This window comes from Bubalus bubalis, chromosome 2 (assembly GCF_019923935.1).
Source record: "Bubalus bubalis isolate 160015118507 breed Murrah chromosome 2, NDDB_SH_1, whole genome shotgun sequence".
Classification (NCBI taxonomy): Eukaryota; Metazoa; Chordata; class Mammalia; order Artiodactyla; family Bovidae; genus Bubalus; species Bubalus bubalis.
Genome location: NC_059158.1, coordinates 131083636 through 131107825, shown reverse-complemented (window position 1 = coordinate 131107825; position 24190 = coordinate 131083636). Strand labels below are relative to the sequence as shown.

At 48.1% G+C, this 24190-nt stretch overlaps 1 protein-coding gene across 2 annotated transcripts in view; it reads right to left on the bottom strand.

Moving 5' to 3' along the window:
- GYPC (glycophorin C (Gerbich blood group)) overlaps window positions 1-24190 on the bottom strand; it is a 48723-nt gene extending 24533 nt beyond the window's left edge. The window contains exon 1 of one of the 2 annotated variants that reach the window (XM_025277605.3): window positions 23953-24190. In XM_025277605.3, the coding sequence (XP_025133390.1) occupies window positions 23953-23989 (37 nt within the window). In that variant the 5' untranslated portion in view covers window positions 23990-24190. The remainder of the gene's footprint in view (window positions 1-23952) is intronic. The other variant, XM_025277598.3, reaches the window with a different exon arrangement.

Genomic DNA, 24190 nt, shown 5'->3' with positions numbered 1-24190 from the left:
CCATGACACAAATCAACTGCCATCTAAATTAAATGTTTCTTTCACAGAAAGTGATAAATGCCCTGGAAACCTAATCAAATAAAGCCAACAAACTTAAACTTTGTTTCACTTCAGAATTTTGTAGGTGGTTTATTTAAAGTCCCACAACTGGTTAATGTCTAATGACCAACTGGAAGGGTGAATTTCAGTCTCCTATTATTTTAATGCAGCTAATATAAACAGAAAGGATTGTCCATATAGCCTCATCAGGGATCCCAGCACCTCAAAATTGGGTTTGAAATCTAACACATATTAGGGGGTTAAGGGAAAGTATAAACACAGTTTACTATTCTTTGGACAGGTGTACTGATTCCTTAAGCAAACCAAGTAGAGAGAGCAAAAATAGAGTTAGCAAAAAAGACATTAGCTATCTACAGGGTTGGATCTATTCCAGTAATCAGGATTAGGGAGGGACTGCCAGATAAGCCAGATGGTCTAAGACAATGTAGATTTGAATACTTTTATCCTTTTTAGTATGAATGACTTTACATTAAAACAAATGCAATGTTTAATTTTATACCTCCTATTTGGAATAGGAAAAGAAAGGGAAAAATATCAATGACTAAATTCAGTACATGTTTTTAGTTTATTTTCCTCTCTTCCTTTTCCTTGTCTTATTACATCTTCCACCATCACTATCCCATTTGATATCATTAATAAACTTTATCACCATCTGCTTGGTGAGTAATGAGTAATGAAGACTCTTAAAGGTGAGGTTAGATAAACTGAGTCTTCTCCTGTAGGCAATGAGCAGATGAGCGATTATAGAAAATCTCTAGAAAGTTTGTAGTACAGGAGTGGAGAGGAAAGTCTTCTCTCTTCTCAGTTTAGAAGAGCCCTTTGGAGCTACCAAGAAAGGATCAGCATGACACAATAAGAGACCAACCGGACTGAGAGTGATAGACGTGGGGAAGGAGGCATAGGTGTGAGGTGGGGGCTCCAGGAAGGCACACTTGACAGTGCTGGGAGTCTTGAAGGTTAGAGAGTTTGAGGTTCTGGAAGGAGTGTGGTTAGTAGTTAAGAAGACATGTGTGTTGGGAGTGGTATAAGCCTTATGAATAAGGATTTATTGTTTTGTATTTAAGTATATCCAGTCATTGAATCACTTCCACAATTGCATCACTTAAAATATTAAAAATTAATTGGCTTCAGATTTTCAAATTTATATAAAAATAGGTTTTTGACTTGCTGTGGGAGGCATCCATGAACTAGATGGAAAGGATGAATAAGAAGGAAATCTCAAAAGCTTCCCTAAAAATGTTTTTAAGAGTGGGAATGCTTCATATACTCAGAGTTTTTGCAGTTAGGGACCTGGCCTGGGGCTTGAGACAGTGGGCTTGCTCACAGCAGCAGGAGCCTCTGGCTCATGGTCCTCAACTCTGACTGGACAGTAGCATCTCATGAGAGCCTTTGAAAAACACTCATGTTCTTATAAAATGCAGGATGCTAGTTAAATTCGACTTCTAGATAAATAGCAACACAATTTTTAGTATGTCCCAAATAATGCATGCCAGCTCCACCGACTGTTCAGTTCTTTTGTCAACTTAACAGATGCACTGTGAGTTCCCTAATAGGGATCCACCCAGAGGAGACCACTGGGAGCTCCCAGGCCTAAACTCAGAGTGACAGCCACAAGCCAGTCCAAATTCCCGCATTGTCATCTCACACATTCACATCGTTCCTGTCCCATGTCAGCCCCTTGTAGGTCACATGAACTCCAATTATATTTTGCACCCCCAGGTTCTGGCTCTTGCTGTACCCTCTGCCTGGAATGTCCACTCCACCCGGCTTATCTGGTGAATGTCCACACATCAATCCACACTGGTCCAGTGCCACCTGTAGAGGGCATCTGTTCTGACCTTCTGGAAGGAAGTGACCTTCTGTTTCTATGGACAGACTCATCAAACGCATCAAAGAACTCTGGGGCACAGTGAGGGCTCTGGCATCTTCCTTTTGGTGTCTGATATTTTGCCAGGTGACCTACACATGGTAGGTGACCATCTATGTGATCATCAAAAGCTTACTGAGTGAAAGCTCCTCCCAGCAGTGCAGTGAAACACAGCAGGAAATTTATCCAGATATGTAGTTACAAAAGCAGGAGTTGGCAGTGATCGCAAAACACACTCTATCAAGCATCTACTAGCTGCTAGGTGTGAAGACCATCTCTCTTGCCTTTATCACTACAGAGAACATTTATACATGCTGGTCCTCTGGCTCTCAGGATTACACATGAGGCTTTGACTGATTCCAGGGGAGAGATTTGAGGAATCCTGCTGTTTCTTCCGTAGACACAGCTCATGAGAGCAGCCACCCTGGCTGGTCCTATTGCTCTGCCCCTCAGTCTGCCTTTTCTCTGGCCTTGAGTAGTTGTCAGCCTCAGTCTGGGAAAGATGGTTTCTTGATATATCAGGTTCCTCTAGTTCCTCTAGTCTCAGTTCTCCAGCTTGGTGTCCATCTCAGGGCAGACCACCTGTGTGGTCCTGTTTTAGGGACTAAGAGTCAGGAGCTGCTGCTCCTCCTGGCTGTGCTGTCAACCCTTTTAAAAAATGTATTATTTATTTGGCTGTATCAGGTCTTAGTTGTGGCATATGGACTCTCAAGCTGTGACCCCCAGGCTCCAGAGTGTGTGGGCTCAGTAGCTGTGGCACACAGGCTTAGTTGCTCTGAGACATGTGGAATTTTAGCTCATCGACTAGGGACTGAATCCATGTCCCCTGCGTTACAAGGTGGATTCTTAACCATTGGGCCACCAGTGAAATCCCCATGAGGTTTGCTTTGACAGCATTCTTGCAGGTCATCTGAGAACAGGCTGTACCCCTCTGCACCCACCCTGCAGGCCTCTTCGGTGGCTGCACATCCAGTCACTGGCCCAGGATGCCAAGTGACCCTGTAGGACCTGCCTGCATGGAAGCCTGCTGTCTCTGCTTGTCTTGGAGGGATCTTCAACCTCATACGTATCCATGTACCTAAGCACCTGGAGCAGAGGGCAGCCAGCAGATCAGCTGGGCTCCTGCTACTGCTTTTTATGAGTCTGCTCTGTGCTGGGGATTCACACATTATCTCACACTCAAGATGCTTCTCATTCAAAACCTTTCTCATGGGACAGCCACAAATCACGAGTAGCTCTCATGAACTGGACTCCCTCAAACAACCTTGCCAGACTGGCGTTTCCATCCCTGCTTTAAATATAAAAAGACTGGAGCTTAGAGACAGTGTCCAAGGATAGAGCCAGGATTCAAACCCAGACTGAGGCTCTACTGTTGACCTTGCTGCCAGGCCCTGGCCCTGTCTCCCAGTGTAGGGCAAAGCCTGGTGGTGGAACCCTGGTGACCAGTGGAGGCAAAATGCCCTCCACCTGTGAAATCCTGGGTGCTCCCAGCAGGGCACTGGACATAGGGATGACCAACCCATTTTAAAAATGGGACAAATAAGGTCAGAAAGGCCAAGCCACTTTTCTTTTTACATATATTATAATCAATTTTTATTGCTTATTACAGGAAAGGTATTTTTCTTAAAGAAATTTTTTTTTAGTTGGAGGATATTTGCTTTACAATGTTGTGTTGACTTCTGTCATATAACAATGCAAACCAGTCATAATTATATATATGTATGCCCTCCCACGTGAGCCTCCCTCCCCATTCCCATGCCACCCCTCTAGGTCATCACAGAGCTCCAGGCTGGGCTCTGGAGCTTATACAGAGCTCTGTTATACAGCAGCTTCCCACGAGCTGTCTGTTTTACACATGATAGTGTATGTCAATGCTACCCTCCCAATTCGTCCCACTCTCTCTCTTCCCCGCTGTGTCAAGTCCATTCTTGACATTCTATGTCTGTGTCTCCATTCCTTCCCTGCAAATAGGTTCATCGGTACTATTCTTCTAGATTCCATATGGCCAAGCCACTTTTCACAAAACAGTCAGCTAGCCCAGTCTGTCCTACCTCAAGGACAGGAAATTTAACATTGACCCAAGCTTAAAGGAAAAGACGTTAATGTTTGAAAGTAGAATTTCTGTCTTCAAATGGGGTGTGTGTGGGGCGGTGGGGTCGGGGGATGAGCTCTTTGATCTCCTTCAAACCAGAGCTCCCAGGAATGGGGCAGACAGCCTGAGCTTTTGGGTCTGGCAAACCTACTTCAAATGTGATCACGCCACATTAGACCAAACGCCTTAACACCTCCCCTTCCCCAGCCTTGGGGTGTCTTATCCAGGACTAGGAACAGTAGGGCCTAGCAGGGAAGGGCTCAAACCACATACTTGATCCCGATATGCCCCTGGGAGGAGCCAGCTCCCACTGTCCTGTCAGAGCCTCCTGGGGTCCTTTGTCCCATCAGCCTCATGGCCAAACCTCTGTCCCCAGTGGCTTCCTATCAGGTCCTGTTGCCTGTGGTCACCGGGAGTCAGCTCTAGTGCCTAAGAAAGTAAAGAAGCTTCCTGGGTCTGGCAACCCCCACTTCTGATGGGTCAGGCAGGCCCTGAGGGCAGGTTGAGAAAGCAGCTGGTGAGCTGGGCCCTGGCCCATTTTATCAGCACCAGGCCCGCCCAGTGCTGGCACCAGATCCACTGCTGCTGTCTGATAAGAGGCTCCGCTCTGCTTTCTTGAAACCGTCTGGAGCTTATCAGAGGCAGACCTGGGTGAAGGAGCCATTTCCATCAGCGTGAATAAAGGAAGGGAAGAAAAAAAACCCGGGAGAAATAGAACGCCTTTGCATGCAGACACAGTCAGGCTGTATGCCTGATGCTGGTGCAAGGCAGATTCGCGTGAATAAAGGAAGGGAAGAAAAAAAACCCGGGGGAAATAGAACGCCTTTGCATGCAGACACAGTCAGGCTATACGCCAGATGCTGGTGCAAGGCAGATTCACAGGCACAGGCAACCCCACTCAGAAGCCAGCGGGACCTAAGCTGAAAGCAAAGAGGATGGCTCCCTGATAGTGCTGCCGGCGATGTCTCCTGTGGTGTGTGTGTGTGTGTGTGTGTGTCTCAGTGGTGGTGGTTTGGTGGCTTAGTCACTAAGTCATGTCCAACCCTTGTGACCCCATGGACTGTAACCTGCTAGGCTCCTCTGTCCATGGGATTCTCCAGGCAAGAATACGGGAGTGGGTTGCCATTTCCTTCTCCAAGTGTTGGGGATGCAAACCAGGTTCAAGCGTGAAGCATTCATCCTCTTAGATTTTAATTTTTTATTGAGGACTAGTTGATTTACAATGCTGTGTTAGTTTCAGGTATATGAACAGTGATTCAGTTACATATATAAATGTGTGTATGTGTGTACACACACACACACACACACACACGCATATACGAGCTTCCTAGGTGGCACTAGCGGTAAAGAACTTGCCTGCCAATGCAGGCGACATAAGACACATCAGTTCGTTCCGTGGTTTGGGAAGATCCCCTGGAGGAGGGCATGGCAGCCCACTCCAGTATTTGTGCCTGGAGAATTCCATGGACAGAGGAGCCTGTGGGGAACAGTCGCAAAGAATCAGACATGACTGAAGTGACTTAGCATACACGTAAGCAGTGTGTATATATTAATCTTATATTAATCCCCAACTTCTAATTTATCCCTCCTTCTTTTCCCATTTGGTAACCATATGTTTGTTTTCTGTCTGTGGGTCTATTTTTGTTTTGTAAATAAATTCATTTATATCTTTTTTTTTAGATTCCACATATAAGCAATATCATATGGTAATTGTCTTTGTCTTACTTCAGTTAGTGTGATAATCTCTCGGTCCATCCATGTTGCTGCAAATGGTATTATTTTATACTGTTAATGGCTGAGTGAAAAATGTCCCCTAGGTTCATAGCACAAAAAGCACTCAGCAGCGTGGAGGAGGATACCGCCTGCCAGTAGGTGAGCCTGTGGTGTGCAGACATTATGGAATTGAGTGGCAGCTGGACTGTGGGGTTGGCTCTTCTATTTGCTATTGGTGTGGCCTTGGTACAGTCATTTGTCCCTTTTCCAGGAACACTCAGGGTACTGAGTTTTGTGAGGACCCCAGACCCTTCATTTAAGTGGTGTCTAAGAGCACTCCCCTCCCTGGTGGGCACATGGACAGCCTGCCTGGCCCCTTGGCTTAGAGAGATCTCAGGGGAGGCTGACCCTCCCTTCACACCCTCTGGCCTGTCCCAGGCTGCAGGGAGGACCAGGCAAGATGAGAAACATGTCCATGCATTGGTATATGCGAGAGGTTCCAAGTACAAAGGGTGCTCAGGTGACCCGAAGCCTAGCATGCCTGTCCCCGTGGAGATGAGAAGCCAGTCACTTGAAGAGCACCTGGATTTGCGTGCAGGGATGATATTATCTGAGGGCAGAAGGCAGCCAGGATGAGCTCCTGAGCCATATTTAATTGGCCCCCATCACTTAACCGGATGGTTTCCGGGGCAGCTTAGCAGATTAAACACAACAGTGTGTAAACAAAAAGCAGATGAAACCTCAACCTCTGTCCCCGCCTAATGAACCTGGCTGCTAGTGGGACTTGCCTCCGTGAGCAGTTGCATTAATTTGTGCCTCTCACATGGGGGTGCAGAGAGACTCAAGTGGTAGAATCCTGGCTTCTAAGCTGAGCTGCAGGTGCCCACACTGGTCTCATCACCCTTCTGATATCAGCGAGATGGAGCCTGTGTTTCTAGGCTGCTCTTTCACTACACCAGGGACTCAAGCACACATGTGCACACAGGCAGAGGTCAGGTTTCAGAAGCCTCGCTGGAATTGATGGTTGTGTCTTCTGTGTGAAGCTTCTGGGTTAGGCTGAGGGTGTTGTGGGGACCACCTTTTCCAGGCAGGTGGCAGCTTGGACCCCAGGAGTCTTGGGCCTGAGAGCACCCTTGTCCACATCCTTTCCTGATTCTCTTCTCCACCCCTGCTGGGCCAGACCCTGCAGCCCTGGGGACTGCTCTGTGCCTTCTGCTGGACTCTTCCCCCAGGGCTTACGTGGACCCAGAGCTGGGAGGGAGATGGCAATGTCCCCCTCTCTGGCCCTGCATGGGGTTCTGTCCCACATTGTAACACTCCTAGCTGGTCCCCGAGAGTCCTGAGTGCCTGTGAGGGCAGGTGCCAGGAACCTCATACCCATATTCATTTCCTGTAGAGCTCAGCATGGCCCTGAAGAAAAACTCCACCCAGAAGATGCAACTAGTAATTTCAGAGAGGCTCTGAAAGCCAACCTCTGTGCATATGTGTGTGTGTGTGTGTGTGTGTGTGTGTGTGCATGCGCTCACGCATACATGTGGGCCTGCAACTAAGGCATCTTCCAGGACATCTGAGAACAAATGGCAACCAACTCCAGTACTCTTGCCTGGGAAATCCCATGGACAGAGGAACCTGGTGGGGTATAGTCCGTGGGGTCTCAAAAGAATCAGACATGACTGAGCACACACACATAAACACAAATGGGGTGCCTGGTGAAGGCCTCCGTCACCACTGCATCTCAGGCATCACTTAGGAGTTCTCTGCCATCCTCTTCTCTCCTTCTCAGCCCCCAGTACGTGTAACGGCTGACTCAGAACCTTGCTAGAGCCTTAGCAGAGATGCTGAGGGGCTCCTCACTCGGGATGAGAAAACTTCTGGCAGGGAAAATTCAGGAAGGTGGTAGAATTCCAGCTGCTACAACGGGTGCTGGGAGACAGTCCCATTGGCCCTCTGCTGCCTTACCTGTCTGACTTCATCTAGTCACGGCTTCCCACTCCTCTCCCCGCTGCACTGCCTCCTATCGGTTCCTCGATCAGGCCAAGCCTGGTCCTACTGCAGGACCTCTGCATGTGCTGTGCTCTGCCTCTTGTGTCTCCTCTCAGATATTCAATCCCATGTTTGGCTCCCTGGCTTCCTTTAGGTCTTTCTCAAATATCAACTTCCCCAGTGAAGATTCTCTGCCCACTCTCTTTAGAATGGCACCACCTCTTATCCCTTGGGCCTCTCTCCTTTTCTGGCTTGATCTTCCTCCCCACACTTAGCGTCGTCTGACTTATTGAGTACTCTACCTGCGGGTCTTGTGTCCATCACCACTGAAATGTAAGCTCTCTTTTTGGATGACTGTTGGTTTGTGCACTGTCAAATCCCCAGGGCCTGACACACAGTGGGTGCTCAAAACACACTCATGGGCTGGGCTAAAAAGCTTGCTGATGCCGGTGGCAGAGGCAGAGTAGGAGCGTAGACTCAGGGAATCTGTTGTTGATCTCAGGGTCCACTATCTCATAACTGGTGAAATGTGGACATACTTTTTCCTCTGAGTCAACATATCCAATCTGAAAAGAGGGATAATAACCTCCTGAGATGGAGAAAGATGTCACTAAGTTGGGTAAAGAAAATGTGGTACTTATGTACAATGGAATATTAATCAGCCATTAAAAGAATGAAATGATGCCATTTGTAGCAACATGGATGGATCTAGAGAGCGCCATACTGAAGTAAGAGAAAGAGAACTAGCATATGATATTGCTTAAATGTGGAATTAAAAAAAAATGATACAAAGGAACTTATTTACAAAGCAGAAACAGACTCACAGACTTTGAGAACCAACTTATGGTTATCAGAGGGGAAGGGTTAGCAGGAGGGATAGACTAGAAGTGTGGAATTGACATGTACACATTGTTTCATTTAAAATGGACAACCAACAGGGACCTACTATATAGCACAGGAACTCTGGTCAATATTATGTAACAACCTAAATGGGAAAAGAATTTGAAAAAGAACAGATAGGTGTATAACTGAATCACTCTGCTGTACACCTGAAACTAACATATCATTGCTAATTAACCATATGCCAATATAAAATAAAAAGTTAAAAAAAGAAAAACAAAACCAGGTTCAGGACAATGCTCCTAGCCCAATGCCTGCTTGGGCCCTTCTGAGAAGCCCTGTTTTCTGAACGAGATGGGAGAGCTGGCTGGTTCAGGCACAGCTTGTCTGATGTTTCGCTCTTTTTCCTATACCTGCCCAATTGGGGTGAGGATTTTGTGCAAGGCAATAGGAGAGCCCCAGCTGCCTATGTTTATGGGGGCAGGGGTGGACAGGTGACAAGAAGGCAAAAGAAGGTAAAAGCCACAAGATGGACAAGCTTCCCTTGGCAGCTTGGGTGGATCAGGTCACGGGAATGAGTCATTCAATCTTCACCCAGTAATCCAGGCCTGGCCTGATGGGCCTCCCTGGCTGCTACCTGGTCCCTAGCCTCGGCTGCCCGTCTTTCTTCTGTGGCTTTTCATCCATCCATGAGGCTACGGCTTCCCCCAGAGAGAAGTGCAGTGGGGCCAGGTGGGCTCCAGGGTTAGAATTCGAGCCACTGGAGATGCTCTTGTTGGTTTAAGACAGCAATTGGGAAACTTTTTTTGACGAAGGGCCACACACTAAATAGTCTGTACACCATGTGGTCTCTGCTACAACTCTGCTGTTGTCCCTTGAAGGAAGTTTGTTTATACAAACGAATGGGTGCAGCTGTATTCCAATAAAGTGAAAGTGAAAGTCGCTCAGTTGTGTCCAACTCTTTGTGACCCATGAACTATACAGTCCATGGAATTCTCCAGGACAGAATACTAGAGTGGGTAGCCTTTCCCTTCTCCAGGGGATCTTCCCAATCCAGGAATTGAAACGGGGTCTCCTGCATTGCAGGCAGATTCTTTACCAGCTGAGCTACCAAAGAAGCCCATTCCAATAAAACTTTATTTGTAAAAAGAGGCATCCTATGGGCCTTAGTCTGCAAACCCTTGGCTTAAGTCTCTGTGTCACTGAGCCTCTCTCTTCCCCCTCATGCTAATATTTGCATTGTGGTAGCTCAGTGGTAGGCCTGGGCCTTTCCTACATCTCATTTAAGGTGCCCAAGAGGATGGAGCCTTGAGTGGCTAAGCTGCATCTTGAACCCAGGTCTGACATGTTTGCAGCCTTTCAAATGGCCACCCTCTGCTCATTTTTTCTTGGGGAGGGCCCTGCTCAAAGGAGCAAGGAGAACCATAGAGAGGCCCCAGGCAGAAAGCAGGGCAGTGAGAGGTGCAAGCTGAAAGATCATCAGCTATAAGAACACAGGACACCATCCACTGCTGTGGCCACTTTGCACAGATTGCAGAGTTTGGCTGCACCCATGGCTCACTGTGCCCTGAACACTCCATGAGTATGACAGGATGCAGGCACCGGGGCCCTGGAGGCCAGAGAGGGTGAGTCACCAACTCAAGTTCACCTACACTGGTTATTGGTGGGGTTAAAACGGGCTGATGACATGGTATGAGAGTGGCAGGTCCCACCTCTGATTTAAACCTTGCACAGGTTCAAGGCCATCTCTGCAGTGAAGGCTATGGCCTGCCCTCTCTGACTGGAGTCTGTGCAGCTCCCCTGGCCAATTGCACTGATTAGAGAGGCCTCATCACAGAGGGACCTTCCCGGGAATCTTGAGTCCTGAGATGTCAGTTTCCAGACCAGAACAAATTGCTTATTCAAGTGGTCACAGCCTGGCTACACCAAGGGCTTGCTCCAGGGAGGCCTGAGGAGGTCTGGGAAGCATTTGTACAAGGCTTCCTGAGTGGAGCTGGTTGGCTCAGGAGATGTCAGGAACCAAGGCAGAGGAGAATGACCGTCCTCTGTTCATTTCTTCTTAGAGGAGGGCCCCACTCAAGGGAGCTCAAAGGAGAACCTTGGAGACCCCAGGCAGAAAGCAGGGCAGTGAGCGGTCAACCTTTTATCTGCGTTTATCTGCGTAGACAGTCAGGCCTCTGTTTCTAGAGCCCCAGGGCAATGAGGGCAGGAACCCAGATAATTGTGCCTCTGGGCGGTGTGACCCTGTGGCTTTTACCAAAGGAACAGAGGACAGTGAAAAGTTGGCCAGAGACTAAAGCCTAAGGAAATAAACAGCCCAGAAACACAGTCTCACAGGGTGTCTGAACTTTGGAGGAAAACCATAGATTTCATGTCTTTGACTGCAATGTCTTCAAAGCTGTATTCTGACTTTCTGTAGCATTATGTGCCTTTTCAGTGAGTGACAAATGTCATTTCACTCGAATGAGTTCTTTAAAAATAGCATGTTCCAGAAGATCTTTTCAGAAGCTCCAAGAATCTTAAATAGGAAATGACCTAGGAGTAGCGACCAATGCCTGATATAAATAAGCGTAGTTAAAAAGCCCATTGGAACCAACCTTCTTTCACTCCTGTGAAAGAGAATTTTGTTCTCTTTTGAAACTCTCCAGTGTCTACACATACAAATGGTGATACTGAGCAGGGCTGAAAAGATGGCCTTGGGGTTGGAGCACCTGGGTTCAAATCACAGCCCTGCTGCTCCCAGCCTGTCCTTCATCCAGAGGAAGGAGGCACCATCCACAGACCCATCTCACAGAGAAGGACGGTGACAAGAAAAGAATACTTTGAACCAACATTTGCTCAGCTCGTGTGACACATCAGATCATCCACGCTCACAGCAGGTACCCCACACACTTGCACTATTTTCTGTATTTTAACATTCTTTCAACTTAACTTCAGTCATTCCCTGAGTTAGAATATTCTCAACAATGAACATTGGTCTGTGAACTAAAATATTGCCTGCCACATCAGTAAGCAAAGGATGTTGCAGCCATCAAGCCATCTCATCAGAGTCACTCAGATAGTAAGCCCCGAGGGAACTTAGGATGGAAGCAGGATATCTGCCATTCAGCTCTCTGCTCTGCAGCCACCCCTCTGAGACCCAGATGAGAAAGCACAGGCTACTGGCCCCACATAGCTAAGGTGCATATCAAAGAAATTAATTCAGTGAACCTAGATTATTGCATCTTCCCAGACACAGAAAAGTACTGAATTCATTAACTTAAGATGTCTAGTTTTCTTTGACAAACAGTAATCTTTTGATTATTTGATGTTCCAACTACTTGGTCTTTCGTTGCAAAAACTTCTATATATCCTGGCTTTTCCTTTGCCTCTTTGGAGCAGTCTTTCAGAGCTATCTAAGAGGTTGCATCTTGGGTTTAAGTCCTCAGATTTATCCACCAAATAAAACATAATTCTCAACTTTTAGGCTGTGCGTTGACAAGTTCTTCAAGGACAAAGGCTTAATCCAACAAGATAAACCTAAGCCAAGTTAAGGAGAAATACATCATAATTTAATATTAGCTATCAATGTTAACTAATTTTAGATAGCAATTTATATTTGAGAAGTTAAGTTGGTCTTTAAATTGCTAGATATCTATTTAGCTATGAAGAATCAGAAGAAGACACAGGCAATTCAATCTGGAACCTGAATTCAGTTGCTAAGAAATTTCTCAGTAAGGGGTTTGGATGCTTTTTATTCCTGTCATGATGTGTGTTCTGCTGCACCAAGAAGTCCAACAATGCTCTGAGGACAGGGATCTTGTCTAGACTTTTTTTTATCTCCTCCTGCATCCCTAGGGCAGGGTGGATACACAGAAGTCTTCGAGTTTCTGTTGATGAACCAGGGGCTTACATGGTCGTTAGTAAACATTTGTGGATAAATTGCTTCCCTAATGGAATCATCTATCTATTGCATTGGCCAAAAAGTTCATTTGGGTTTAAAAACCTGAATGAAATTTTTGGCCGACCCAATAGTTTCTAACTTTTAAGATTTCTTCACAGAGACTCGAAGAACCTTTCTTGTGGATTAATTGGCAAAGTGATGGACAGCTGGGTGTATGCTGCAGTCTGGCTGTAGGCAAATAATTTAACCATGTATGTTCATGCATGCCAAGTCGCTTCAGTCGTGTCCGATTCTTTGTGACCCCAGACTGCAGCCTGCCAGGCTCCTCTGTCCATGGGATTCTCCAGGCAAGTTTACTGGAGTGAGTTGCCATGCCCTCCTCAATTTAACCACAGTGAGAGTATTTTATGTGATGAAAATGTCTAATATGGAAGGACCCTCCAAAAGCCCCCAAACTTCATCAATGACGACAAATAGTAATGAGACCTCAGGTGGCCATTCTGATGCAGCAGCCAGGAGACTGAAAACTGGGTTACTGAAGCCCCTGGTGTCCAGCCATGACTTGAGAGTGACAATCACAAGGGGGTCCTGGAGTGGAGTTGCCAGGCCACCCAGCTCCACTACACAGATGGGCTTTTTATCTCTTTCATATTTCCAGACTTCATCTCACCATTTATTTTGTAGAAATGTCATTTCTCCTGAAAATAATTGCAATGGAGATTTGTAGCTGTGACATTATTTTTTAATGTGTGTATTTTGGGGGGTTGGGGACCCTAGGTGGGAAGCCATTGCTTTTGGAGATTCAGGGATGGATGGCCTTCATTCCTTTTGGTGACTCTATAGTCCCAGCATCAGCTCCTCAAAGTCATTACATCATCCTGTCCCCACTTAAGAACCTGATGAGTGAATTTCTGTGGCAAAAACAGTGTATTCCCAAGGGAATCAGAGACACACACACACACACACACACACACACACACACACACACCACCTTGCTCCACATACTACATCTGCTTGTGTAACCCTCCTAACATTTCTGAGCTTCACTTTATTCACCTACCAGGGAAGGCAAGTAGTGCCTCCTTTTTTTTCTTTATTTTTTTAAATTGAAGTATAGTTGATTAAAATGTTGTGTTAATTACAGCTGGTATAGCAAAGTTATATATGCATCCCTTTTAAAATATTCTTTTTCATTCTAGTTTACCATAAGATATTGAATATAGTTCAATATCAATAGTTCAGGAGTGGGAAGTTGAGGTAAGCATATGTAGGCTTCTATATACAGAATGGATAAACAAAAAGTAGTGACTCCTGAATGAAGAAAGGAAATAGATTTGAGAGTACCTAGAGCAGTAGCAGCAAAGAAGAATATGTAGTGCTGGAATGGTCCCACGGCTGGTGATATTTCAACAAAAGACAACTCTGCCAACGCAGGGGTGGGTCTGTGGTGGAGGCATTCCAGGAATTGGCCAGGAATTGGTGGGGGCATTATTCTCTCTGGGTGCCCTTGCAGTGACCCTGAGAGGCAGCTGCCCACTGCCTCCCTGAGGAAGAGTAGGACCTGTGTGTGGGTTGGCCTCAGCTGGTACAACCATCACAGCCCAGCCCTCACAGGGCACAAGGAACATTTCATCAGCAGCTGCTCGGCTGCCAGGTGGGGGCTCACTGAGGAGGGCAAAACCAGCACAACTGGCCCCATGTGGGGTGGATAAAGAAAGGCCTTTCCTTCCAAGGCAGGAGAGTAAACTCAGGGACATATGGAGACGAGCAGACCACTGGACTGCCAGGGTCATGGGCAGCCCCTCCCAGAATGCCATCTGCCACATCCCGGAGGCAGATGGATACACCAGGCTGGCGGCCAGACAGCTCCAGTGATTCCCAGTGAGGCCCTGTTTGAACCTCAGTTTCCATGTTTCTAAGCTGGAATTAATAAAATCTACATCTGGGGAGATGGTGAAGGACAGGGAAGCCTGACATGCTGTAGTCTATGGGGTCACAAAGAGTCGGACACGACTGAGCAACTGAAAAACAACATCTGGGTAACATCTTCCGGTTGAACAGGGTACACTGTGTATCCCCCCTGGGCGTGACCAACTGCACTCCCCACCCTGCCTCTGCACCTGTGCTGAGATCCACCATCCACAGTGATCAGTATGGGTCCAGCAGGCTTTTCGTGGCTGCACCCCTTGGCCCCTCACTGGGTGGACTCCTTACACTGAGGTCCTCCATCTGTATCTCTGCCCGGTCTCTTTATGAACTGCCTTCCTCCTGTCACCTGGCTATCCCATAGGTATCTGAAAGTCACCTCTGCTTAGAGAGACTCTTCCCACACCCTTCTTGATTTTTTATGTATAATTTTACAATGACCACGAATTGCTTCTTTTCACAGTGAAACAGGACAAAACTTTTAAACTTTGACATGAAGAACAACAGCCTAATTTCATGGCTGAAAAAGGCAAGAGGATAAGAGAAATACAGAGATGGAGATACAGAGATAGGACTTCCCTGACAGTCCAGTGGTTAAGACGCCGGGTTTTCACTGCAGGGGGCACGGGTTCGATCCGTGATTGAGGAAATAAATTTTTTTGCGCCGTCAAAGTTTTTTTTTTTTTTTTAAATGGAGTATTCTGGGTATCCTCAAGCATTTGCTTTTGATTCTGGCAATCTCCCAGGGTAGAGGCAAAGAGCAGGCATGGGGGAGCCACGGCAGCAGCCCAGGAGCTCTGCCTTTGTTGGGGTGGGCAGGACTGCTGGAGAGTGGGAGAGTGGGAGGATTTGACATGGAAGCCCTGCAGAGGAGGGTCAGGGCTGTGGGCACTGGGCAGGGACCAGTGGGCGCCAGGCCCTGGGGCCTGGATGGGCTGAACCAGGTGGCCTGTGTGGGCCTAGGTGCTCTGTCTTCCTGGGTCCTTTCTCCCCACCCTCCATATTAACAATCATATTTTAGAGGGACATTGATATAAAGACAAATACAAGGTTTAGTCTTAAAAGTTCATTTTCCCCTTTTGATTGCAAAAGAAACACCTTTTTCTGTGGTTCTCTAAAAGCTCAAAGTGCTGTGCCTAATGTGTGAGGCAGCCCTGGCTGAGTCCCTCGTAGAAACACCTGCTGTGCATGAGCGAGTGGTTGGTGGCTCTCGGCAACTCACGTTGCCTCTTGAGTTTCTATATCATCACATGCAAAATGGAGATAAAATAATCACCGTAGGGCTGCTAGAGGGTGAAATGAGATAACTTAAGCAGAGTGCAGCCAATTTTTTATGCTCTGACTCAGGGAGACAGTTGGTCAGGACAGTTTATAGAATTTGTGGAAAAGAGGGAAAAAAGAAATTGTACAAATTAAAAAAAAAAAAAAAGACAACTCGGGATTTTCAGCCAAAGCAGAACTGAATTCACTAAATTGAGAACTTTGGCAGAAGCTGAAGGAAAGTTATTCAAATGACAAGTCACTCCCAGGGGCCCAGCTTCCTCGCAGGAGTTCAAGTGTGGGTTGGAGGCCGGAAGTGGTGAGAAGGGGGCCCACCCAGGAGAGAGGGGACACCAGCTCTGCACCCGCCCAAGGTGGGAGGGAAGGAGCCCCATGTGCACGCAGGTTGGGGTGCACAAGGAGGGCTGGGAGGGGCAAGGCATCGGGCTGAGCTAGAGGCCATTGTGGGCCAGTGAGGGGCAGGGCTAACACAGGACAGGGAAGATGCAAGTGAATATGGGACCAACAGCACTCTCTGTGCAGATCAGACTTGTTTACACTGGTTGGCCCTTCACATCTCCCCATCCCTCCACCCACCCATCCATCCATCCCTCTCCCTCCATACACCCACCCATCTCTTCCATCCATCCCTCTATCCATTCGTTCATGTATGATTTTAAGGAGCCTACTCTTCCTCAAGACAGCCAAGACTCTTATTGTTAAGCAGGCAGTGAAGCTGAGGGAGCAAGGGTTGTTCTCCTCAGATGCTAGCTAAGAAGACTAAGCTGCAGAGGGTAAAAGGTTGGTTCAAAGTCACACAGCTGGTGGGAGAGAACACATGCTGTCTGCCCTACCTCACCCACTCTGTGATAAATACTGAAAGAACAGACCCCTTGGAGGAAGCTGTCCTAGCACAGAAGGGCACAGTATCTCAGAGCTATTGCAAAATTGACTTCTGTGCTAGGTCCGAGGGCTTCATCTGGAGCCCTAGGACCAGGGTAGACTTTGCCTCCTGTCTTTGGTATTATTTTCAGTGGCCAATGAGCAAACAGGGAGAGGAGCCATACAGTGGAGAGTGAGCCAGAACTCACTGAGGACACCATAAAGCACTCAGGCAGGGACAGTGATAAATGCAGACCAGGCTTTATATCAGGACTTTTACCCACGAGCTGAGAACAAAGGGGCCAGCACTATGTTCAAGGCCACGGTCAAGTCAGAGCCGATCCACATTCAAACCCAAAGCCTGAACTCTAAAGCTGGTCTTCTAACCTCCTTGTCACTAGACAATTGAAGCCAAGTGTATTTGCACTAAATGGCTTCACAAGGTATAATAGAGGGACCTGAGCTTGAACTCCCTACTTGCTAAAGGCTGTGTGTATGGTGAGCATCCCAAGAGAAAGGACTTTCCACAGCCGGAGACTTTGGTGTCCAGTGAACACAGAGGTCACAGATAGGAACCCAGCACAAAAGGCAGATAAGCAGGACGATTTATCTAGTTTTGATCTGGCAAACCACAATCCCCTTCACTGTAAGACATGGCTGAAATACGTATCCACAGCTACAAATAAAACAAGAAGACTCTCCATTCCAGGGTTCAAGGGGGATGTGCCGGGGCCCAGGGTCAGCTGGTAGGTGCATACTTGAACTCTCATAAAAGTGTGCATTGTATGAAGGAGAAGGGGGGTGGGGGTCCCAGCCTGTGCTCCCTGCAAGTGACGTGCCAGTCAGTCCATTACAGTGGAGATAAAATACCTACATTATGTGTGCAGTGAGATGATGGGGCATCCTTGTCCAGAGCATGTTCCTCCCTGCTGCTGCTGCTGCTAAGTCGCTTCAGTCGTGTCCGACTCTGTGTGACCCCATAGACAGCAGCCCACCAGGCTTCCCCGTCCCTGGGATTCTCGAGGCAAGAACACTGGAGTGGGTTGCCATTTCCTTCTCCAATGCATGAAAGTGAAAAGTGAAAGTGAAGTCGCTCAATCATGTCCGACTCTTCTCAACCCCATGGACTGCAGCCCACCAGGCTCCTCTGTCCATGGGATTGTCTAGGCAAAAGTACTGGAGTGGGGTTCCATTGCCTTCTCTGATGTTCCTCCCAAAGGCCTCCAATTCAAGGCTCCTTTCCTCAGGGACCCAGCAAGGGTCACAGGTGCGTCCACTGAGCAGCAGAGAGTATACCAGCCACAATGCTTTGGCAATAAGAGAAGGGAGGTGTGGCAGATACAAGACAGACTATAATAAAAGTGTCATACAGAGTTACTCATCACAGTCATTTTAAATTTCCAGTGTGGTAATTCCCACATCTCTCACGTCTGGTTCTGGTGCTGGCTCTGTATCTTCAAATTGTGTGTTTTGTCTTCTTGTATGTCTTGTAATTTTTCTTGGCAGCCAGATGTGATATATTGGGTAAAATGACCTATTGGGATGGGGTGGTGAAGGGTAGGGAAAGGGGAGCACCCTATGGTCTAATGAGGTCTATCCTTTAGTGAGCCTGTCTCTCTGGACTGTGAATTTCACAAGTGTCCCTCAGTGTTTTTCTCTCCTTGCAGGTGGGCACGGAAGGCTAGCATGGGCTGGAGGTGGGAATTTCCCTTCCTCTAGGTCAGTTAGGGAGAAGGCAATGGCACCCCACTCCAGTACTCTTGCCTGAAAAATCCCATGGGCGGAGGAGCCTGGTAGGCTGCACTCCATGGGGTCACTAGGAGTTGGACACGACTGAGGGACTTCACTTTCACTTTTCACTTTCATGCATTGGAGAAGGAAATGGCAACCCACTCCAGTGTTCTTGCCTGGAGAACCTCAGGGATGGAGGAGCCTGGTGGGCTGCCGTCTATGGGGTCGCACAGAGTCGGACACGACTGAAGCGACTTAGCAGCAGCAACAGGTAAGTTAGACTCTGACAGTATCACATCAGATCAGGCTCTGGTTAAGTTTCCCTGAGGCCAGACCTTGTTAAGAACAAGTGCACTTATCCCCTCCTTCCTGCTGGAAACTCAAGATGACTTTTCTCTGATATTTACTGCGGTCACCTGGTCAAACTCCAGATAGTGGATCTCACCATATTGTGTGTGCGGGGGTGGGGTGGGGCTCTCAATGACTGGGCCTCTACCCTTAGGGTTTTTAACTCACAGAGTTATCCACACTGGTTTAGCTGCTAGGTCATGTCTGACTCTTGTGACCCCATGGACTGTAGCCTGTCAGGCTCCTCTGTCCGTGGGATTCTCCAGGCAAGAATATTGGAGTAGGTTGCCATTTCCTTCTCCACACTTGAGTCTTGAGCAATTTATCAATCCTAAAGAGTCATGAATGAGAGCTGGAAAAGATGTTGGGCCAAGAGGATGGGCAGGACTTCAGAGCAGGAAGGTGGGCAGCCAGTGATGCTCTGATACAGATCACAAGGCGAGACAGGCCAGTGGCTGTCTTTGACCACAGGGAACCAGCACACAGGCTCTCCAGTGGCCGGAGAGAGGGTGAGGGGAGTTGTGCAAGGTTCAGCTGTGAAGGAGCCCAGCGTCTTGAGCTCATGCTCCCGCTGGCCTGAGAGAAAGAACCGACACTTGACAATATCTGCCCTCGGCTAAGATTTTGCACACTAACATTTGTTCTGGAAGGATGTACCCAAATTAAAGTTTATAACGACTAAGGGCAGGAAGTGGTGTTTCCACAGAAGTTCAGATTATGTAATGCTCTGAAGGAAACCCTGAGCAAAGATGGGGAGGGCAGGTGGGGGAGCAGAGGAAGCGAAAATGAAATACCAATCAGTGAATGCAGAGTAGAAGAGTTTTGTGGTGATGCCCGGGGCCCATTAGCATGTTCTTAGAATTGGTTTGGGTTTGACTTTCTGTCCGCTGCAATGTATTATTTACTGATGCCCAAGTTTTAGATTAGGACCTATTGAGCAGATGATTTTAAAAGGTGTTTTTGGACCTTTGAATGGACATGGGCCCAGGCGTGTTGGCCCCTGGGTGGTCTGTGTAGTCACCTGTTCGTGTCTGAGTTGCTGGCTGAGCACTTTCCTGAGCTAGGCACCAAGTGGTAGGGGGCAGTTGGGGTCACAGAGCTTCTTAGAAGTCAGAATTCCTGGAAATGTGACAGACCCAGAAATTCCTCAGGCTGCAAAGTGTCCTCAGGGCCCCAGTGAGTGGTTTTCTAATGTCAGGAGGTTCCCAGGGAGGCCTTAACTGACCAGCAGGTATAGGTGTGTGTATCGGGGGCAGTACCCAGAGAGCCTGGAGGCCTGAAGCAGGCAGGTGTAAGGGTGTAGCTGGAGGGACAGGGCGGTCCAGGCAGGAGGAAGGACACTAGGGAATGTCCCACGCTGGCTGTGGAGGGCAGCAGCTGGCCCAGTGTGGGTCAGGCCTGACCACACAGAAGGGGTGATGGTAAGCAGTGGTGGACTGAGGTTGGACCACAGGCCTGGATGAAAAGCTATGGTGTGGTTGGCAGGTTTTAAGCATCTGTGCAAAGGCACAGCCCTGGTTTCCTGGGCACGGTTCTCATTGCCTGTGGGAGGCAAAAGGCCCTGCCTGGCACACATGGGCAGCAGGCCCCCATGCACCTAATGCTGCACTCAGGTTAGCCTCTGTTGGCTATGGGGTCTCCTAGCCTGTGTCCACAGCCTGGCTGTACCCTGGGGACCAGGAAGCCCTGAGGATCATCATTCTCCAGCCTCCAGTGTTTCATCTGCAAAGCAGGGAAGAATATGCCTGTGAGGCCAGGCAGTGGAGGAATGACCCAGGCAAGGCTGGACCATGGGCCTAGGCATATAGGTACTGACATTGCTTCTGTTACATTATCAAAAGCAAACTCAGCTGCTCTCTGCTAGGGAGACTGGAGATGATTAGCACCTGCAGGCCAGGTTTGCTAAATTCTGTTAACAACAACATCTGCCAATACCACATCACTGGGCACAGCGCCAGGCCCTTATTCTCTCGTTCATCACACGATTCCCAAGAAGTAGCTGTTGTGATTCCCAGTGACAGATGAGAAAACTGAAGCTCCGAGGTCTCCTATATCTCCTCAAAGTCAGTAAGTGTTGGGGATGGTATCCAATCAAGTCTGACTCCCCAGCACAGCACTTGTGGGGCTCAGGTCCACCCTCTCACTCACCATGAGAGACAGCGCACTTCATTTAACTTCTGGGGCATATTTCCTCACTGTGGGTAGGGAACCTGCTAGGAAGTGGGCAAAGGCCATACAAGGTACTTCTCAGCAAAAGAAACACAGTACCTTACAGAAGTGCAAAAGCACGTGTAATTACAGAGGCACATTTAAAAGTGACAACATGGGTTACACATCAGATTGGCCAAGATAAAAACCACACAGTGTGAGTGAGGATGTGGGGAAACACCATTTTCATTGGCTGTCGGAAAGTGTTAGAAATTCATGTGACCTTTTGAAGGGCATTTTTCAGTATCTAAAAATATTTCACATGTATATACTTTTTGTCCAAATTAAATTCTGAGGGAAAGTATCCTAAATGTACATAAACATATGCAAATGAAACCCTACTTACAAGGGTTGTCATGGCAGCACTGTGTCTGGTTAAAAAAAGAAATCAAGACTGTACACAACCCAAATGTCCATTTTTGGAGGAATTGGTTAAATAACCCATTCATATTCATACTATGCAGCCCCAAGAAGGATGGATCTGTATATGGTGATAAAGTATACTCTGCAAAATATGGTCTTATGAAGAAAAAAAAAAAGATGAAGTAGAATACATGTTTCATTTTGTAAATGAAAAAGCAATTGTAGAGACATACAATACTTCTAGAAAGTTTCTCATAAATCTATAAAGTCCCTGCCCTGGAGGTGGGAAGAAACTATCCTTTTCTATTATAAACTCTTCAAACATTGTTTAAATTTTCTTGTTTTGTTTGTAGCTTGTGCTTAAGAGTGCCTAAGGGCTTGTGCTTAGGTGTTGTGTTTGCTCACCCTTTGGAAGGTGTTTAGGTTGGGGTCTCAGAAGGGTATTTGATGGACTATATACCTGCCACTCAAAGAGGCAAACTGACTTGAGTTGCCAGCTTCTCCTTGCTGGTGAAGGGCCTCTCTCTCCCCATGGTAGATGGGCTGGTGAGCTCCCACTGCAAGCACAGGACACCTCTTACCCCACATTCCTATTTCCCTGGAGGCACTGCAAGTCCCCAGAAATAACTGGCCAACTCTTGGCACCCTTGGAAGGTCCAGTTGCTGGCTGTGCCAAAGCCATGTGACTCCAAAAGCCACGGATATCTGGAGGGGTTGAGCAACAGCTCTGATGGAATGTCATTTGGCACTGAACACAATCCTCCCTGCTTTTGCCAGAGGTAGCGCATTCTATATAAAGCTGCCAGACCTGGCCATCTCCTCACTGAGCCTGATCCTCTCCATCAAGGGCAAGGCGATTGATTTCTGCACATAACTCCTCCGCAATAATTGTGGCCTTTGGGTTTATGCACCCAGTTGGGTAGGGGGGGCCTGGCTGGGAGGGAGCAGCAGGTCCTCTCGGTTGTAATATCTGGCTCTGGGGGTGGGGTAGTGATGTAAACTGAGACAGGAAGGATATAGACACATCCTGCCTGAGTTAGCAGCGGTGGTGAGAAATAGAGCTCCATGGTTCTCCCACGGCAGAGATCCTGCCAGAAAGTAAATCCTAAGGGTAATCTGGAATGGTATGCAAGTAAGGGCTGCATCTCCATCAGTTCTGGAAGAGAAGTGTTTGCAGTCATTGGTCAAGGGTCAAGGTCTGAAACCTGAATCCTGGAGAACCACTGTAGAGGGGCAGGGTGAGTGGATGGGTTGGGGGAGGGCAAGGCTCCCTGAGCATGCCCATCTTCTCCAGACTGGAAGGATTGTAGGCCCGCACTTCCTTGGTACCTGAATTGGAAAAATCACAGTGCCCTGTCCCCTCAACACTGGCCCCGAGACACACATACACACTAAATAGTATCTGATTCACACAAACACACACTCACTAGTGTCTGACTCACACTCACAGACACATACACAAAGGTAAACACTAACTCACAGGAGCTCATGGATCCTCAGTATGATACAGATGCTGGACATTTATTAAGCGCTTAACATGTGTTCATCTCTATGCTGAGCCACTGACGTGTGTCAAATCTCACAATCCAAACAGGCATACTATCCTATTATTCCCACAAAGGATGATGAAACTGCAGCTAAGGGAGGTTGGTTGGCCTCAGGTTCCTGTAATAAGTTGCACACATGGTCCAAAAGCCAGCAGGGAGGAACTCGGAGCACCTCATGGGCACACACATGGCCATGTACACAGAGAGGCGCATGGTGCACAAAGACAGACCCAGTGGCTCTCGCCCAGGCTCAAGTTTGCTGCCTAAGGCCACACAACCATTTTTTTTCAAAAAGACAAACAAATGGAGTGTGTCTCCAGTACCCATAATCATGACCCTGTTAACTACTAAATGTATTACTTTATAGACTCAGTCTCCTCTCTGACAGTTTCTAAGAATCAGACCTAGCCAGGGTAGGGAGGAGTGATCAACGCTGGTTTTTTTTTTTTTTTTTTGGTCTGTTTGCTTGTTTGTTTTTTAAATGAAAATTTAATGTTTATTGCAAAAGCCCAATGGCGGGGGAGGGGGTGATGTTGGGGGAGGCCCAGTAACATTTCAGAACATTGCTTTTGAAAATCACAAAGAATCCCTGCGGGATTTCCTGTCCTTAAGAAAACATGTGCCGGTTTTAAAAAGAAAGAAAACAGGCTCTAAAGAATTGCAACCGCCCAAACGGTCAAGGCGAGCCGAGCCGATCCCTGCAACATCTGCGTGTGGCTGGTTCCCGCCCGCCTGGGAGAAGAGAGGAGTCGGGAGTTAGCAGAGTTAACTCCGAGTTTCTCAGAACTCGCCTCCACCTTCCTGCCAGCGCAGTCCCAAAAACAACTTGTGCTTTCTCTCTGCGCTGCTTACCGATCTGTCTCTCCCTCTTCATTCTGCGCTGCTTACCGATCTGTCTCTCCCTCTTCATTCTCTCAGGGGAAAAGTTCTGGCCACAGGCACTTCCCCACCACCACACAAAGAAACAGAAAGCCAGCGGGTGGCCGCGGGGACGAAGGTGGCCTCTCTAGGCCCGGGGCGCGCTGAGCCCGCGCACCAGGCTCGGGGGACAACGACCCCGCGATGCCCAGGGCGCTGCGACGCCCGAGTTCCCGCGATGTTCGGTGACGCGGTCGTGTGGGTCCCTCGCCCACCAGGAGGCCGGGCGGCAGCCAGAGTCCCTGGGTTCCTTGGCCACAGTTCGGGCTCGCCCCCCCCCCGCCCCCTCGGTACCCGTCCCCCCCTCGCCCCTCCCCCGGCGGGTACTCACCTTGCTGGGTCGTGGTCAGCGGCAGCGTAGTGCTCATCGCTGACCGGTGCGGGGCACGGCCAGGGGGACCGTGGCAAGGGTCGCGATCGGCCGCTCCTGACCCTCAGCAGCCGGAGGAAGCGGCACCTGTGTCACACTCCTCGGCGCGGACCGAGGGGAGGGGCTCCGGCCAGAGATAGGCAGACTTCATTTAGTTTTTTCTGCAGACTTGGCTGATGGGGTTCCCACCCATTTTTTT